This window comes from Somniosus microcephalus, chromosome 18 (assembly GCF_052327205.1).
Source record: "Somniosus microcephalus isolate GS21.2 chromosome 18, FLI_Smic_1.0, whole genome shotgun sequence".
NCBI lineage: Eukaryota > Metazoa > Chordata > Chondrichthyes > Squaliformes > Somniosidae > Somniosus > Somniosus microcephalus.
The window spans coordinates 16496207-16514458 of record NC_141004.1 but is presented as its reverse complement, the minus strand read 5'-3'; the positions used below and the strand labels follow the sequence as shown (position 1 = coordinate 16514458).

At 46.8% G+C, this 18252-nt stretch overlaps 1 protein-coding gene across 1 annotated transcript in view; it reads right to left on the bottom strand.

The window, feature by feature from the left end:
* Positions 1-18252, bottom strand: part of LOC147105051 (phosphatidylinositol 4-phosphate 3-kinase C2 domain-containing subunit beta-like) — a 166572-nt gene that overhangs the window by 84207 nt on the left and 64113 nt on the right. Inside the window, exons 10-13 of the mRNA XM_086011098.1 lie at positions 16451-16484; positions 13029-13221; positions 4964-5086; positions 3600-3767 (exon numbers count right to left, since the gene is read on the bottom strand). Coding sequence (XP_085867224.1) covers positions 3600-3767; positions 4964-5086; positions 13029-13221; positions 16451-16484 — 518 coding nt within the window. The remainder of the gene's footprint in view (positions 1-3599; positions 3768-4963; positions 5087-13028; positions 13222-16450; positions 16485-18252) is intronic.

The window sequence follows — 18252 nt, the reverse complement described above, 5'->3', positions numbered from 1 at the left end:
AGGTGCACCTTTCGAGTGGGAGCCTGCACCCGATGAAGGGCGCCAATGGAAACATCAGCCTATCTTTGCTCTTTCAGACATGGGCCGGTGTGTTGTGAGATTCTGATTGTGTGTTGCATTCCCAGGATTTCTTCTCATCGCTCCATGCTGCACAATAGCCAGATCACCTCACTGAGCAGTAAAGGGATGGAGAAAGAACAGGCTGCTGTGCCATGTCCTCAGTCAATGTTATCTGTGGTCTGTTCGGCTGCAGGGAGACACAGCCAGGTTGACGGCACAGAAGTAATGTTTCTGGAAAATAAAACCGCTCCACTGGTTGCTCAGCTATTATTGCCATAGAAACCGCTCCTTGACCACCCCCCACCTCAAAAAAAACCATTTGTATAGGTCAAAAACTGCAGCGAATGGTACGTCGAGAACCCAGCTCTACTTCACAAAGATCAGATCAACTGATAGCCTTGCACAGCACTGACTCCAACCCAACAGAAGGGGGCACCTTTAGGCAAGCCCAGCATTCGGACAGGGGGATAAGCACTTTGAAGCTAGGTTTGTGTCCGGACCGGTAAGATTGAATTCTCTCTTTGCTGGCTGCAAGGGTGCTAACGTGAAATATATTTGCCCAATCTTATATCCTGTTGGGAACGGCTGTGGATCCACTGCACAAAAAAAGAAAACAGCCCAAGGTTTCAAAGCAAATTGGGAACCTCACTCAAACTGCAAGAATAGAATAAGGCATATTGATGGCACAAAGCTCGGAACTTTGCTCTGCATCTGATCTTTGTTATCTTGACGTTGGGTGCAAAGGTGGAAAACATTCCACCCGCAGCTACTCCTCACCAATAAAACTGGCCAAACAAGTATATATTATGATAGCAAAATACTGCAGATGCTGGAAATCTGAAATAACAACAGAAAATGCTGGAAAAACTCAGCAAGCCAGGCAACATCCATGGAGAGAGAAATAGAGTCAATGTTTCAGGTCGAAACCCTTTGTCAAGTATATATTATGTTTTTTTTAAAAAAAAGAACAAGTTGCATTGGTTGAAATTCTGGACATCTCTGAATTCCTCCAGAGATAACAGGGCCCCTTTATCTCCCTCGTATCTTGACCATTGCTTTGCTCAGTATTTGTGTAACCCTCTAGTGACCACTCAGCTAGCTGTCTTGGCAGAAGCTTCAAGTGCCACAGCTGTTCTTTCGGCCTCGGACTGTGAACTGAGGTGCGGTTTGGATGTGCAATATCCAGTCAAGCAAGGAACGCTCCTAGAATGACCCATGGGGGAGTGGGGGGCACGTTTAATCTGCCCTGCTCCACAGTATCCGGGACAGGATATTAATCTACGGTCACCGTGGCCAGGGACAGAAACATCTGGTTGCTAAAAGCAAATGACTTGCACAACAGAAACTCTTCTAAATTATATAATTTCAGCTGTGTCAGCTTTAAAAGAAAAATGTTAAATTGTGTAACGTCTTAAATCAAAAATAGAGATCTGATCCTCATCTGAGCGCTACAATTGGTCTCGCTGTCCTCTGGGAGAAAACTATCGCCAGGGTTCTTGCTCCTGATTACAAGTCATGGATTCCTGCTGCAAGATGCACATGTGTGGGCAGCAGCGAGTATTCCCTGGAACTTGCTTCCTAAAACTCGTTGCTTTCTTATTTCCCCTTCTCAGCTTTCAAAGCCTCTTCGTATTATTTCCAGACCGCACTTTTGGGCGATTCTCCGATTACCATTCTGCAAGTACGTTCTCTCCTGTGTAAAAGGTCCCTGGGATCTTTTACTATGTTAAAAGCAGTAAATCAGTGTAAGGGCACAGGATCCAGCTCAGCCGTGATGCCCTCCACAGTCAAACCACCTGATGGCACACACTGTTCAGGCTCACGCACGGAGAACGTTGACTTGAAGGGCTGTCAGTGCCCACGGAACAGAACCCCAGCAGAAGTCAACACTTTCAGGGGAGGAGGGAGAAAAGTGGCAGTGGGACAAACTGTCGATCGTCATCCTAGAGTCGCCATAACAGCGCGACGTAACTCAGTGTTTTGTACCAGGGTGCAAAGCAGTGTTACATAACCAAACAACAAAATGCCAAAAAACTGGAAAATATTTCTCTTTATTAAAAATCTTATGCTGGCATGCTCGTCCTGCTTACAAAAACGTCTTACTTTGTTGCCATGCTCTCGTGTCATTTTTATCCAATTATAAATTCGCATGCCCACATCTGTAATGGAAATTGTCTATGTAAACTAGTCACAGTATAGTTACACACTCCCACCAGTGGCGGCACTGTATTGCCTCAGTTTTGTATTTCCCAGCTCCTCAAGCCTGTTAAAAGCCTTGCGTCTATGTGCTCAGGCCCCATTATCTATGGGGGCATAGTCTCAGGATAAGGGGTCGGCCATTTAAGACTGAGATGAGGAGGAATTTCTTCACGCGGAGGGTTGTGAATCTTTGAATTCTCTACCACAAAGGGCTGTGAATGCTGAGTCATTGAGAATATCCAAGGCAGAGATCGATAGATCTTTGAACTCCAAGGGAATCAAGGGATATGGGGATCGGGCGGGAAAGTAAAGTTGAGGTAGATCAGCCATGATCTTATTGAACGGCGGAGCAGGCTCGAGGGGCCAAATGGCCGACTCCTGCTCCTAATTCTCATGTTCTTATGTGTGTTCTTATTCCCACCCTCTAATCCCTGTTTCACCTGAAGCAGCACCATTAAACGCAAGACGAACGGATTTAAATTAGACAAGTAGAAATATCTGACAGTATCTCTATGTTACTTCTAGTATTAGGTACATCTGGACAATCAGTCATACGTCAATAGTTTGCCCTCCCCTGGGGTGTCAGTCAGTCACATGGTCACCGGTCAATACACTCCGAGGCTTAGGCAGTTGCTCAGTTCAGTGGCCATAGTGTACCTTTCAAGTCTCCTGACCCATCTCGAGAGATGACAGATCGCTTATGCTGTGCGTTATATAGCGCAGCCAGAGATCCGCCTGCTGCCTCACAGGCTACGACCAATGCAAGTCATCTGTGATCCTTCCAAGACAACTTACAAGCTCCACCATTGGCAAGTACCTCTGTAGGGTTGGTCATACGGCCATCGGCCAGAAATGCCGCAGGGTCTGTCACACAAGCACGTGGCAGCAGTGTGCCACAGGGCCAGTCACGCCGTCACAACCCAGCGTTGCTGGAGTCAGTCACAACGTCACAGGCCAACATTGATAGAGCTCGTCATTGTGCCTAAGGCAGCATTAATAGGGCCTGTCATAGGACCATAGGCCAGCATTGCTAGTGCCAGTCATTTCATCATAGTCCAGAAATGCTTCGGGGTCAATAAGTCAGTCAATATATTAGCACTCTTGCAGGTTATTAGCAAGTTTTTTTTTGCAAATATGCGAAGTAACATGATGAACACAGAAACAGTGAAAGTATGAAACACACCCATAGCAGAAAGCAAACAACTCCAGTCATGCACAAAAGAGGCATCCACGAGCCCCGACTCCGACATTAAACTGTGGCTTGTTTATCCGTCCCCTACTGACCTACACTGAGGCCTTTAGGTAGAACCCTGGGCTCGTACTCAACACCGAGTACTTACTGTCTGAAGTTGAAGAGCGGCATGGTCACCCATCCCATTGTCTCCGCCGTGCGCCGCTGTTTGCTGGCTTCAGACGAGCTCCCAGGAGGGGGGACGGGAAACGCGGACAGCGTCAGTGTCAGGAGGGTCTCTCGCGGCAGCTGATTGATATTAATGGGAAAACAGATGCTGGAAGAGCAAGAGGGAACACGAGATTAAAAGAAAGCTCAAGTAATCATTTTCAACACTCCTGGTTTGCTTTCAGGGGGGGGGGGGGGCGTGAGGGTTAAGAGTGGAGTAGCCATGATGGGTTGGGGGGAGGGAGGGTTTAAGAGCAATGTTCCCTCTAAGCTGCCCGCATGCGCGGCCGCGCAGTAATCTGCAAGGTCCAGCGCAGGCCGCTCACAAGCTTTTCCATTTGAAGTACCGCGCATGCGCAGAAATTTAAAGGGCCCGCGTATTGAAATAAACAGAAATGCAATTTAGAGGGAACATTGGTTAAGAGTGGATTAACCGTGTTCAGGGGAGGGGTAAGGTTGGAATAACCGTTAACAGTTTTCATATTGGATTTAGTGTCACTGACACCTGCTGTGCAGATTTAACACGGTTGGCAACAGACTCCAGGGTGAATTTTGCTGGATTTAATACGGCCGGCTACTGGGGAGTCCTGGTTTCTAAAAAAAAACGCAGACTGACCCAACTGCTGCGCAAAATGAACCGAGTGGTGTTATTTGGGATGTCTGGTGCCCCCGGAGATCACCAGGACCCTTGGTGCCGCTTCTTAAAACATGTCAGAATGATGCAGTCGGAAGTAAAAAAAATAAAATCTCTTGTGTTTGGCTCAGTGCAGCGACTGAGCCCCCGCCGCCCCCCCCGCAGACCAGGGAAGGTCCCAGCATCGGGTTTGCCGATCTTAGCCAGAGCGGGATCTGGGGCACAATGGCGGGTCTCGGCCGCCCCTGGGTCAGTGAGGGGAAAAACTCGGTGGTGTTCCCCGTGCCTCCTCGCTCCCGAGTGATTCCCCTGCTGAACTGTGCAAGTTGAGTGGACAACGGGAGAGGACAGAACTGGCGGCTTTCGTGGTCAAACAGCCTATTGGACCCTCACTGGCTGAGGGTCACACACCGAGGACAGTCACTTTGGGCGAGGTACTGGAAGGGCTGCTGGTCCCCATGTTGCTGTACCCCAACACGAATCAGGGAACGAGGAGATAGCAAAAATAAAGTTGAAAGTCTGAATTGGACCGATTCATAGAACGTACAGCACAGAAACAGGCCATTTGGCCCAACTGGTCCATGCTGGTGTTTATGCTCCACAGATTAAATTTTTTCTCGTATGTATATATATGCTTTTATATGTAGGAGAACAAAGTTTCATTTACTCACTTCTGGTCCCATATGAGGAGATGGAAGAGGTACTTGTAAACGTGAGCTTTCTTGGTCTGCAGCTGACCGCACAGCTCCTTCCCACCATGGCTGAGACCGCACGACAGATAAAAATCTTCATAACTGACGGGGTGGGGAAAACAAAGTTTATTTTAAACCCCACTGACTACATCACTCTCGCTCTCCACTCAGCTCCAAGCTTCAATGAGCTCCTGTGTACAACGATTTAAGACGGACAGCCTTATTTATCTTCTTTCTGAGTAGCCTACCTGCACCCCAGACCTAGTCATAGAGCGGAAGATGCTCTCGAGGTGCATTTGACTGTGAGAAATTTCCTTGATTCAGTCACCTCTGCTTTGTACTACTCTTGGTTTGAAAATGGAATACAAGGACATAAGAAATAGGAGGAGTAGGCCATACGGCCCCTCAAGCCTGCTCCGCCATTCAATATGATGGCTGATCTTCGAACTCAGCTCCACTTTCCTGCCCGATCCCCATCCGTTACACGAGTCCAAAACTCTATCGATCTCAGCCTTGAATATACTCAACGACTCAGCATCCACAGCCCTCTGGGGTAGCGAATTCCAAAGATTCACAACCCTCCGAGTGAAGAAATTCCTCCTCATCTCAGTCTTAAATGGCCGACCCCTTATCCTGAGACTATGCCCCCTAGTTCTCGACTCTCAAGCCGGGGAAACAGCCTCCCAGCATCTACCCTTTCAAGCCCTCTCAGAATCTTATATGTTTCAATGAGTTCGCCTCTCATTCTTCTAAACTCCAGAGAGTATAGGCCCATGGAGCACTAACATTTTCCACACAAAGGATCATTCGGAACTCTCTCTCCCCAAAAGGCTGTGGATGCTGGGGTAAAATTGGAGCTTTCAAGACCAAGATAGATAGATTTTTTTTGTTAGGTAAGGGTATCAAGGGATAGTGAGCAAAGGCAGGAAAATGGGTTTGAGGTGCAGATCAGCCAAGGTCTAATTGAATGGCGGGGCAGGCCCGAGCGGCTGAATGGCCTCCTCCTGTTCCTATGTTCCGAACTCAGACCTGTAATACTGAGCACATCAGATGGCACACCACATCTGGCACATACTGCAACCAGTCTCTTTCACTATCTAGTTAGATATTACGCACTCCATTCAGGACATTTGTGATACCCTGCAAGGGTTAAAACACTAATCATTGCGTTTCTTGGTTTTATTTTAATTCATTCATGGGATGTGGACGTCGCTGGCAAGGCCAGCATTTATTGCCCATCCCTTATTGCCCTCTAGAAGGTGGTGGTGAGCCGCCTTCTTGAACCGCTGCGGTCTGTGTGGTGAAAGTGCTCCCACAGTGCTGTTAGGGAGGGATGTTCCAGGATTTTGACCCAGCGACGATGAAGGATTGGCGATATACTTCTAAGTCAGGATGGTGTGTAACTTGGAGGGGAACTTGGAGCTGGTGGTGTTCCCATGCGCCTGCTGCCCTTGTCCCTCTAGGTGGTAGAGGTGGTGGGTTTGGGAGGTGCTGCCGAAGAAGCCTTGGCGAGTTGCTGCAGTGCATCTTGTAGATGGTACACACTGCCACCACAGTGCACCGGTGGTGGAGGGAGTGAATGTTTAAGGTGGTGGATGGAGTGCTAACAGGAATTCAGGTTTCTGCCACAGGGTTGGGGCATGAACTGCATAACTGTACAGAGTTGCTGGATATTCGGCAAAGTAAGGGTTACTCACTGTGTAAAACTGCGCTGCAGTTATTTATTCAGCAGGGCGAGGGCTACTTTCTGCATACCGTACACAGTTGTTATTTATTAAGCAAGATAAGGATTATGCATATTAAGCTCCACTTCTGTTAATCCAAAGTTGTACTTTTGTGCAACAAAATTTCGGATTATCCAGTAGCAATATCAATCAAGCAACAGAGCAGGCTTGTTTTGCACAGTTTCGATGTGAACCAACAGATAATTCGAAATAAGCAACTTCGAATGGAGGAGTAGACTGTATTGGCCGTATTTGGTGACCCCCCTTACGGGTGCGTACCTGCCCACAGAGGCCGCGCAAGTTCTGGGTTTAGGCATGCGAAGCGGATGCGCTAAAACCCGGAACTTGCGATCTGTCAAGAATCTTGACAGATCCTCCGCATCCCCGGGAGATGGGCCTCCGCGGGCGGAGAGTTGCGCTATTTGCCCAACTTCTGCCCGCTGAATGCCTGTGAAATTCTTACGCCTGGTAAAAGAAGGCATAAGGCCTGCTTTTACCGGCATAAGAGTTTTAAAAAAGAGAAAAATAAAATTTTTATCACTCGTTTACACATTAAAAACCCTGTCCAATAAGGTAAGTTTATTTTTAGCCCCATTAAAACATACATTTTTTTCCAAAAAATTAAACTTTGTTTAAAATATTTAATTAAATGGCATTTTAATTAATTTTAAATATGTAATTAAAAAATTTTTTTATTTCATGTATTTTTTTTTTTTTTTTAAAGTGATCCCCATTCATACTTATGGGGTTTCCGTACATACGGAACTCCAATAAGTATGAATGGGGATTCCCTTCTTTTATTGGTTGGGCCGGCCCACGCGATCCCAGGGGCGCAGGCGGTTCGCAAGCGCCCCTGGGATCACGTGGACCTTTGCCCGCGCGGACCCGGAGAGGCCCAGGATCGCAAGCCTCGGTACCTCCCGGGCCATCAAGTAAATTCGTACATTTTTTTTAATTTTTTTTTTTAAAAACAGGTCAGAGACATCCACTCGCAGGGAGCCTCCGATTTGCAAATCTTGGGCCTATATAGAGAGCTGCTGTTAATTCTGTAGGGTAAGGATTACTCAGAGTGTAACTCCGAGTGCAGCTCTTTATTTTTGCACAGTACAGGTTCATTATAAGGGTACAGAAACATAGAAGATAGGAGCAGGAGTAGGCCATTCGGCCCCTCGAGCCTGCTCCGCCATTCAATGAGATCATGGCTGATCATCCAAATTCAGTACCCTGTCCCTGCTTTCTCCCCATATCCCTTGATCCCTTTAGCCTTAAGAAATATATCTAACTCCTTCTTGAATATATTTAATGAATTGGCCTCTACTGCCTTCTGTGGTAGAGGATTCCACAGGTTCACTACTCTCTGGGTGAAGAAATTCCTCCTCATCTCTGTCCTAAATGGCTTACCCCTTATCCTTAGACTGTGACCCCTGGTTCTGGACTTCCCGACCATCGGGAACATCCTTCCTGCATCTAGTCTGTCTAGTCCTGTCAGAATTTTATAAGTTTCAATGAGATCCCCTCTCATTCTTCTAAACTCCAGCAAGTATAAGCCCAATCGACCCAATCTCTCCTCATACGTCATTCCTGCCATCCCAGGTATCAGCCTGGTGAATCTTCGCTGGACTCCCTTCATGGCAAGAACATCCTTCCTCAGATAAGGCGACCAAAACTGCACACAATACTCAAGGTGTGGTCTCACCAAGGCCCTGTACAACTGCAGCAAGACATCCTTGTTCCTGTACTCAAACCCTCTCGCTACGAAGGCCAACATACCATTTGCCTTCTTAACCGCCTGCTGCACCTGCATGCTTACCTTCAGCGACTGGTGCACAAGGACACCCAGGTCTCGTTGCACTTCCCCTTCTCCCAATCTATTGCTGTTCCGATGATAATCTGCCTTCCTGTTTTTGCCACCAAAGTGGATAACCTCGCATTTATCCACATTATACTGCATCTGCCATGCATCTGCCCAATCACCCAACCTGTCCAGATCATACTGGAGTTTCTCGGCATCCTCCTCACAGCACACACGCCCACCCAGCTTTGTGTTGTCTGCAAACTTGGAGATTGCCGTTTTTCAGCAGGGTCAGTGAATGGAAATTGGACCTATGGTGGCAGAGGTGGGGGGGGATGAACAAAGATAATTGTCAACCAATTTTGGGAGCACAACAGGCCAAGTTGCTACAGTGGCTTTAACTCTGGGTTGGCAAAGAGGTTTACATTCCTATAAGTATAGTCCGTGCCTTCCTGCAACAACTTGCATTTATATAGTGCCGTTAATGTAGTAAAATATCCCAAGACGCTTGACAGGAGCGTTAGCAAACAAAACTCGACAGTTCCTAGGCAGTTACCAAAACATACAAGCACATTTAGTTGCTACAGCGAATGAGAGATGAAGAGATTCCTGCAACACAGATTCACTTTAAAATAACAACAGGAAACGCTAGAAACACTCAGCAGGCCAGGGCAGCATCGGTGGAGAGAGAAACAGGGTCAACGTTTCAGGTCGATGACCTTTCGTCAGAACTGGACAAAAAAGCAGGAAATGGAAAGCAGGTTTAGGGGCTGGGAAAAGGGGGAGGGGATGAAAGAACAAAAGGGAAGGTCAGTGATGGGATAGAAAGCAGGAGAGATTAAGAGACATTAAGAGATATTCAAGGCGAGAGGAGGTGGAAATGGGGCAGGTTGAGGAACAAAGGATGGCTCTAGATGGGGTGTGAATTGCGCTGGCAGAATGAAGGACCGCTGAAGGGAGGGAAGAAAAAACACAAAGTGTGGATAAAAAAAAGAAAATATGTGTGATTGTGGCCGTGGTTATGATCTGAAATTTAACTTTAAAACTTTGAACGCTAATTATAAAAGGGAGTTGGTGAAATGTAAGGGCCCCTCATTGCTGGATTCATTGAATAAATGAGAAATATATGTAATCTGTTTTTAAAAGGTAAAGTAACAAAACAAAAATGTTACAGAAACCATACTACGGTTCTCAGAGAGTTAAAACCACTTCAGGTTGACAAAGAAGTGCAGGAGCATTCTCTGCCCCTCCCCTCCCCTCCCCCCCGGATCCATACCTCGAGGGTAGTGTGGGAGCCAGCGAGAGGCAGAAGGACATCTGTCCATTCAAGATGCCTGTACAGAAAACGCTTCTCAAGCACAGACCAAGCATGTGACAGGTGCCTGGCGACAAGTAGAGGGAGGCGGATTACATCTGGGGGGCAAAGGCCAAAGGGCAAACAGAGTTTCCCAGGGTACATCATTTATCAGCGCCAATCGTCAATCAGCATACTATTAGAGCCGCACAATGGCAGAGGTCCCGAGGGGGCACCGCAGTTTCTATCAGCCTTTTCTAGCACTCGGGGGGGCTCTTGGGAAGAGAGAGGAGAGGAGAGAAGAGAAAAAACACTGTGGGAAGTTTCCCAAGATTCGAACAAACCCCCCTCAGCTACTCCAAAGCAAGAAGCAGGTCATCAGGCATTGGCTGATACCTTTACCCTTCAGACTGAGGCATGCTGTCTTGCCATTTGTTAAGAAGGGTTGGGGGGGGGGGGGGGGGGAATATCCCGGCAGAAAGGCTATTGTTCCTATTGCAGCCACAGGCCAGTGCAGAGGATTAACCCTTTCACTGGCCAACTGTGATTACACAGATGCTCTCGGGATCACACGGACTTCAGCTTTGGACACTTCACCTTGTGTCTGTGATCCGATTTTTTTTTTAAAAAACAGATTTATTTGATGGTGTCGCTAAGCACCTACTGGGCACCATCTGCTCTCCTAGCATTTCATTCTCAGGATATTGTGCGGACGGCATTAGATAGCTATTGAACCAGCCGCCTTTTAAAAAAAAATATATATAAATGTCTTCCTTCCTCTCCGTGAGACACTGAGTCTACTGAGTGTCAGCAGGCCATCTGACCATGAATAGCATCATATCCAAACTGTGAAGAGAGAAACTCTGTTTCTCTCTTCACAGATGCTGCCTGACCTGCTGAGTTTCTCCAGCATTTTCTGTTTTTATTCCAAACTTAATGCTGTCCACACCACTGTTCCCTTTAAGCTGTGGCCACGCAGCGCTCTAAAGGTTCCGCACAGCTGGTGAGCCGGCTTTTAAATAGAAAAAGCGCCCGTGCGCGGAATTTTGAATAGCCCGTTGAAAGGACCACGCGGGCCAAAAGAAAATTAGAGGGAACATTGGTCCACACCCAATAGAAGTACTTTCCAGCAGCATCGCTGGACAGTGAACAGGAGGCCAGGCTGATTTTCCCCCTCCCTATCCCAGGAGTGCTGCGACCAATTGTAGTGCGCCCACCATTACTTTGTTGTAAGCTTAAGGCCCGCGTCGACTACTTTTTCTTCCCATTAGGTGTTATGTGCTGCACAGACATGTGGGTTCAAGTCTCACTCCAGAAACTTGAGCACAAATGCCAGGCCGACACTTCAGTGCAGCACTGAAGGAATGCTGCACAGTCGGAGGTGCCGTTTTTCAGATGAGACGTTAAACCGAGGCCCCCTCCTGCTCTCTCTGGTGGACGTAAAAGATCCCATGGCACTAGTGCGAAGAAGAGCAGGGGAGTTCTCCCCGGTGTCCTGGCCAATATTTATCCCTCATCCAACACTTAAAAACGTATTATCTGATTGCAGTTTGTGAGAGCTTGCTGTGCACAAACTGGCTGCCGCGTTTCCGACAGTGCAACAGTGACTACACTCCAAAAAGTACTTCATTGACTGGAAAGCGCTTTGGGACGTCCCGAGGTCATGAAAGGCGCTATAGAAATGCAAGTTCTTTCTTTTTCTCTTTTTGTCTCAATCTTTCATGTCCTGGTTCAGTGGCAGCCTTCTCACAAGTCAGAAGCTCAGGGGTTCAAGCTCCACTCCAAAGGCATGAGCACCAAACCTGGGCAGACTCTCCAGTGCAGTACTGAGGGAGCACTGCACTGTCAACGGTAGAGAGAAGAAAATGTTATCCTCCCTCAGTCTTGCCCGAATTTGAGCACAGCCTCCAGAGGGGAGCAGACAGCGTTGTAACCAGACTGTGCTAGTCCGCTGGAACTCAACCTCTGCACAGAACTCCATCCCTCCACCCCCCCACCCACCCAATGAATTACGTTTCAGTATTTCAATAGGAAAGTCGTCACGGGGCTGGGCTGTACACAGAAAAAGCGTCCATCGTTTATCCACAATTCTTAAGCAGGGAAACCGATTTAGGCTTCTTGTGATTGTGGTATCACAGGAAGCTAGGAAAGAAAACTGTTATATAACAGGGAGAAGTAGTAAGGAGGTTTCACTAATGGATTCGAATTCCCTTTTAATATTGAGTGCTGCTGTATCTCAGTATTTCACTGCAGCACTTTCTAGCTCATTTTCAGCACTGCCTCTTTTCACCTTTTCACTCCTCTTCACCCAAGCAAAAAAATCAGTTGGACAACTAGGCTTCTGCCAATGGAATCTCAGAATTTTACCGTATTGAAAGGGGCCATTCAGCCCATTGTGCCTATGCTGGGTGCCCGGAAGAGTTATCCACTTGGTCCCATTGCTCTGCTCTCTCTCAATATCCTTTTCAATTTTTTTTTCAAATACTTATCCACTTCCCTTTAAAAGCAGTTATGGATTCTGCTTCGAACACTATTTCTGATAGGCACTCCATATGCCAATAACCCCCTATGTAACAAACTTTCTCTGAACCTCTTCTTTGGTCTTTTAACGACCTTAAATTTCTGCCCTCTACCTCCCGATTCATTGGCCAGTGGAAATAGTTTTCCCTATATACTTCCATCAAATCTCCTCTTGACCTTCCTTGTTTGAATGAAAAGAGCCCCAGTTTCACTAATCACTCCTCATAACCAAAGCCCATCATTCCTGGTATCGTCTTAGTGAATCTCTTCTGCCCCCTCTCCAAGGTTTTGACACCCTTCTTAAAGTAGGGTGTCCAAACTCAGCCCGAACCATGGTTTGTATGGGTTTAGCATTACTTCTTTGCTTCTGTACTCGATTTATAAAGTAATTCAATGTACCGTATATGTAGCACTTTGGGATGTTTCTGGCTAAGGCACTATATAAATGTAAGTATTTTTCTTTGCTTCTACATTTCCAGCTTAGCGCAGTCCCAAAACATTTTATTAGTGATCAGCCCTACCCTTCATGAAAAAAAACCTAATATTCATTAAGAAAGCAGTCCACTCATATTCTTGAGAAAGCTAACACAACAAGTTCTAACCCCAAATGGAAACGACCACTGCTTTTCCAGGCTGCTCCACGTGTTGTGCAGATGCCCAAATAACAGGGCCACGCCAATTCTAATTTGACAGGCTAAACTTAATCCCCCTTACCTAGCTGCCCATGAGATGGGAATCCTGTGTGCTGCGTAGATGGTGAAACTGAGCGGACTATCAACGAGGCAGGCGCTCTGCGTTTGAGTGTCCTTCCGACTTGGAACCACCGTGTGGAAGTCCGCGTTGAAGCTGTTGCAATAGAGTTCCACCAGATCCAAGATGGCGGCTGTTAGCGCTTCCCCTATTGTGGCTGTTACACAAGAGAAAGAGACTGTAATTAATCTTGCTCCATTATCAACCCGTTGAGCATCAATGTCATTTACCGCTGGGATTGAGGAGCTCCCTTAATGCCTCAGTTGATAGAGGCAACTGAACCAAAGAGGTCCTAGGTTTGACATAAGAACTTAAGTAGTGGGAGCAGGAGTAGGCCCTTCGAGCCTGCTCCGCCATTCAATGAGATCATGGCTGATCTGCTGCCTCAACTCCATTCACCGGCCCTAGCCATATCCCTTGATGCCCTTACTAGTCAGAAATCTATCGACTTCTGTTTTGAATATACCCAATGACTGAGCCTCCACGGCCCTCTGGGGTAGAGAATTCCAAAGATTCACCACCTTGTGTGTGAAGAAATTTCTTCTCATCTCAGTCCTGAATGGCCTACCCTTTATCCTGAGGCTGTGGCCCCTGGTTCTAGACTCACCAGCCAAGGGAAACATTTACCCAGCATCCACCCTATCAAGCCCTGTAATAATTTTGTATACTTCAATGCGATCCCCTCTCATTCTTCCGAATTCAAGAGAATACAGGCCTAGTTTACTCAATCTCTTCTCATTGACCCTCCGGTCTGTGCTCGATCAGCTGATCTCAGTCAGTGCTACAATTGGCCTCAGCACTCCTGGGCTATGGAAGGGAATATCAGTCAAGAGTTAATTTTCCTAATCAGTAGTCAATGACTCTTGCCAGGAAAGTGCATACACGAATGTCAGAACTGGAACAGCTAGCCTGCAGCCACTCACCATCTAGACTCTCACACGAAGAATGGTCATTTGCGTTCGGTACTATAGGGTACCTGGCACTCGTGGAAATGCAAGTAGCAGGAGTTAGTGCCTTTAGGGAGAGCGAGAAAAGGATATTAAAAAGACGGATTAAAAAAACTCAAAAAATGGGGCTGATTTCGTAGGAAAAGAATGGATTTCAAGAAACTAAAAAAATGTTAGTCACCCTTCAGGACGCACATTCTTTGCTCAGTATTCTCTATAAGCTGGAGCTTTGTCCCCTGAAGACCACATCTTATAAAGATTCTGACAAAAGGCAGGCGCACTCATCCCATGAGTTTTCAATTATGGGAGATTTCTAGGAATGATACGACATTAAAGTTGGAACTGCAAATAGAATTCCTTCCCCTAAAGCCCGAGGGAAGTTTATTTCTCATGGTGAAGATTAAGCAGAGGATGGTAGAATACGCCATGCATGAAATCGGAACTAAAAAGCTGACTGCTCCATTTGAATGTAAAATGGAAGCCTTGTTGTAGTCTGTTTAGGGTTTGACAGGGGGCAGTTCTCAAATCAAAGTAATGACAACTATCAAGATCCAGATTAAATTATGCCTTCTGCAGCACGATTAGCATATAATTGAAACTTTCTCCCCCGTCCCCCCATCCTTCCCCTGCCTCCACCCCCACACCCCTCCTTTCCCACTGGGATACAATTCCATTGGTGCGGACAGCCATCCAGTGCCTCACCAAAGCACCCATTCTTAATCATCCAAGAACGCCATTGCAACTGAAGCTGTTTGTTCCTCACCCAATATCTAGAGTGGGCGGTGGGGGGGCAGTCAATGAGGACATTCAATGGCAATCCAGAGTGCAGCTCCCAAACAATGACCTCTGCCACTTAGAAGGTCAGGGGCAGCAGGCGCACGGGAAAACCACGTTCCCCGCCAAGTCACACACCATCCTGACTTGGAAATATATCGCCGTTCCTTCATCGTCGCTGGGTCAAAATCCTGGAACTGCCTACCGAACAGCGCTGTGGGAAGAGTACCTTCACCACACGGACTGCAGCGATTCAAGGAGGCGGCTCACCACCACCTTCTCGAGGGCAATTAAGGATGGGCAATAAATGCTGGCTTTGCCAGCGACGCCCACATCCCATGAATGAACATATTAAAAAAAAAAAGTAGCCCTGGCTAGGAAAAGAGCAGAAATAAGACCATCATTTCTAAGCAGTGCTGGACTGCCACATTTTGCCATGCTATATATAACCTGCACTTATCTAAATGGCAAAGGGCTGGTGCAGGAAATATAGTATAGATGCATTTAAGTGGAGGCTAGATAAGCATATGAGGGAGAAGGGAATAGAGGGATATGCTGATAGTTAGAGGAGGAAGGATGGGAGGAGGTCCGAGTGGAGCATAAATGCCGGCATGGACTGGTTGAGCCGAATGGCCTGTTTCTGTGCTGTAGATTCTATGTAATTCTATGTATTTTTCAATTTATTCTTTTGGTACAAATTTCAAAATAACAAAGCGGCTGATTATTTAATCCTTTCCTGATCTCGATCATTTCCTTCCAGCAGCTTTAACAGGAAGCTTTGTGCACAAAAGGCATTCAATGAGTGAACCTTCAGTATGCTGGCTGCTCCAATGGCATCACCTGATCGGTTACTCAGCCACACAAACCAGAAGGTCCCAGTCTGTGCTGTTAGGTGACTCAGCTGGAGTGTTACAATGAGGTTCAGTGCCTCCTCCCGCCCGGCGAGGGAAAGGGGGTGGGGGTGGAATGTAGTCACATTTACCACTGATTGCTATCTAGAGACGCCTGCTGGCAAGTACACGTGCGCACATCAGGTGAGGACCAGATTGGGCTTGGATGTGACAACCTTCAACAGCTGAGCAACCTTCTAGCACTCACACAAGGATGGCCACTTAGGCAAGATTGCTGATGCCCGCGGAACTGTATCCCAGCAAGAGTCGGTACCTTCAGAGGAGAGCTTTGGGGAGAGGAGGCTGGGGGGAGAGATTGTAAAGCTGAAATGAACGTGAATACAAGGTAGAAAGTCATGTGCAATCAGCTAAGGGCCATACAGTAGCCAATGAAATTGATGGATAAAAAATGACCTTTCACCTTTTGGGCCCTAGGATTCAGGCCTGATGCGGAGGGGGAGGGGGGAATGAAGGATTCCTCTTCAATAGCGGGCACACAACCAACACGGCTCCCATTCTTCACACTGTTTAAGTGGTTCACACTGGCCCACCTAAAGTGATGGTTGGATGCAATATTGGGATGCTCTCTGATGCAACACAGAGGTAACCTTTTGCACTTCAGACCACTGAGTTCCCTTGGGAGCTGACAGAGGCCATCACGGAATGAGGTGGAATACGGCTCATTCCATGGCTCTGTTATTTCCTCTTCCCGACGGGCTGCACTCACAGAATCAACCATTAACACACAGAGCTAACGAAAAGCCCAATCCCATACCTCGATGCTCTCTTCTTGTCAGCATGTTGGGATCCTGCAGAGATATGAAAGAGAACAGATTAACCAGCAAGCCCGTTATACACGACAGGGAACATTATAGCTTGTGCTTCAAGCTTTCCCTGTCCAACCCATTCTCTCAACGGCAACAGCAACGTGGATATTTTGAGGCAAAAAAACAACTGGTATTTAATCCTTAAATATAAAATACCTAATATATGCATAAATATACACACCACAGTTTTCATTAGGAATTTCTCCCAATTCCTTACAGGTCAGTCACACGGCAGTGAAGAAAGAATGAAAGAAATACTTACGTTTATATACAGGAAACTCTCAATTTACCGGCACCTAAATAATCGGAAATCTCTGTTAACCGGCAAAATTCAGGAGTAGGTTCAGGTAAGTTTTACTTCATATTAGTGGCCGTTCCTGGATCTGTGGCCGTGTAACCGGGGTCCCTGCACCTGTTGCTAAGCAACAGGGACACCTGGATCTTGCGGCCGGGGTTCCTGCACCTGTTGCTAAGCAACAGGGAAGCCTGGATATGTTGCCGTGTACGGGGCTCTCGTACCTTTTACTATACCTCTCTGTAATCTGGACTTTGAGAAACCGGCCCCATGCCGGTCCCGTCGGTGCCGGATAAAAAAGAGTTTCCTGTAGTGCCTTGCACAATCTCAAAGTACTTTACAACCAATAAAGTACTTTTGAAGTGTAGTCACTATTGTAATGTAGGAAATGCAGCCAATTTGCACACAGCAAGGTGCCTCAATGAATAAATGACCACATAATCTGCTTACAGCCTTCCGGACTCAACATCGAGTTCAACAATTTCAGATCATAACCACTTCTCCCATTTTTTTTTGACAGCAGCTGTTGATAATGATTCTGCTATTGCCATTTACACCTCCTCCAGACCGCTTTGCTGTTTCTTTACTTGTCCCATTCACACCCCCTTTGCCTCGCACCATCATCCCTTTTGTCATTTAATCTCTCCTGCCTTCCACAGACCTTCCCTTTTGTTCTTTCCTCCCCTCCCCCCTTTCCCTGCCTCTGTACTTGCTTAAAACCGGTTAGATCTCTAACTTTTTCCAGTTCTGACGAAGGGTCATCGACCTGAAACGTTGACTCTGTTTCTCTCTCTCTACAGATGCTGCCTGACCCACTGAGTATTTCCAGCATTTTCTGTTTTTTTATTTTAGATTTCCAGCGTCCGCAGTATTTTGCTTTTGTAATCTGTTTTAAGTGTTGGTTGAGGGAATAAATGTTGGCCAGGACACCGGGAGAACTCCCGTGCTCTTCTTCGAAGAATACCCCGGGATCTGTTACACAGTGAGCTCCTGATTTTAATCACGTGGAGGGCGGGCACTTCCCAATGAGCAGCGAAAAAAATTAAATGATAGGACCAGTGACGTAAGAAAACTACTAGGCACTTGGTCTAAGCGTTAAACAAAGCTTCAATCAACTGTTTTACAACATGGAAGTCTAGTTGTGTCCTTCACCAGTTCCTGTTAAGAATGTCCTGTGCAAGCTGGGCCTGTGCCCGAGTATTTATACTTTCCCTGGACAGCGCCACCCGTAGGCCGCTCAGTATTATTTCAGAAGTCTTTCTTTCATGAATGACTGATTCATGTCAACCAGCTGTTCTACTACGTTGTTCGATGTTAATAGTGCCCATTTACAAGTTGTATGGAAGCTGGGATAACCACACCTCCTAAGAGCAGGAGTTCAAAGAGGAGTCACATGGCTGATCCCTGGTGTCAGGGTCTGAGTTATAAGGAGCTACCAGAGAAAGGCAGACTTTT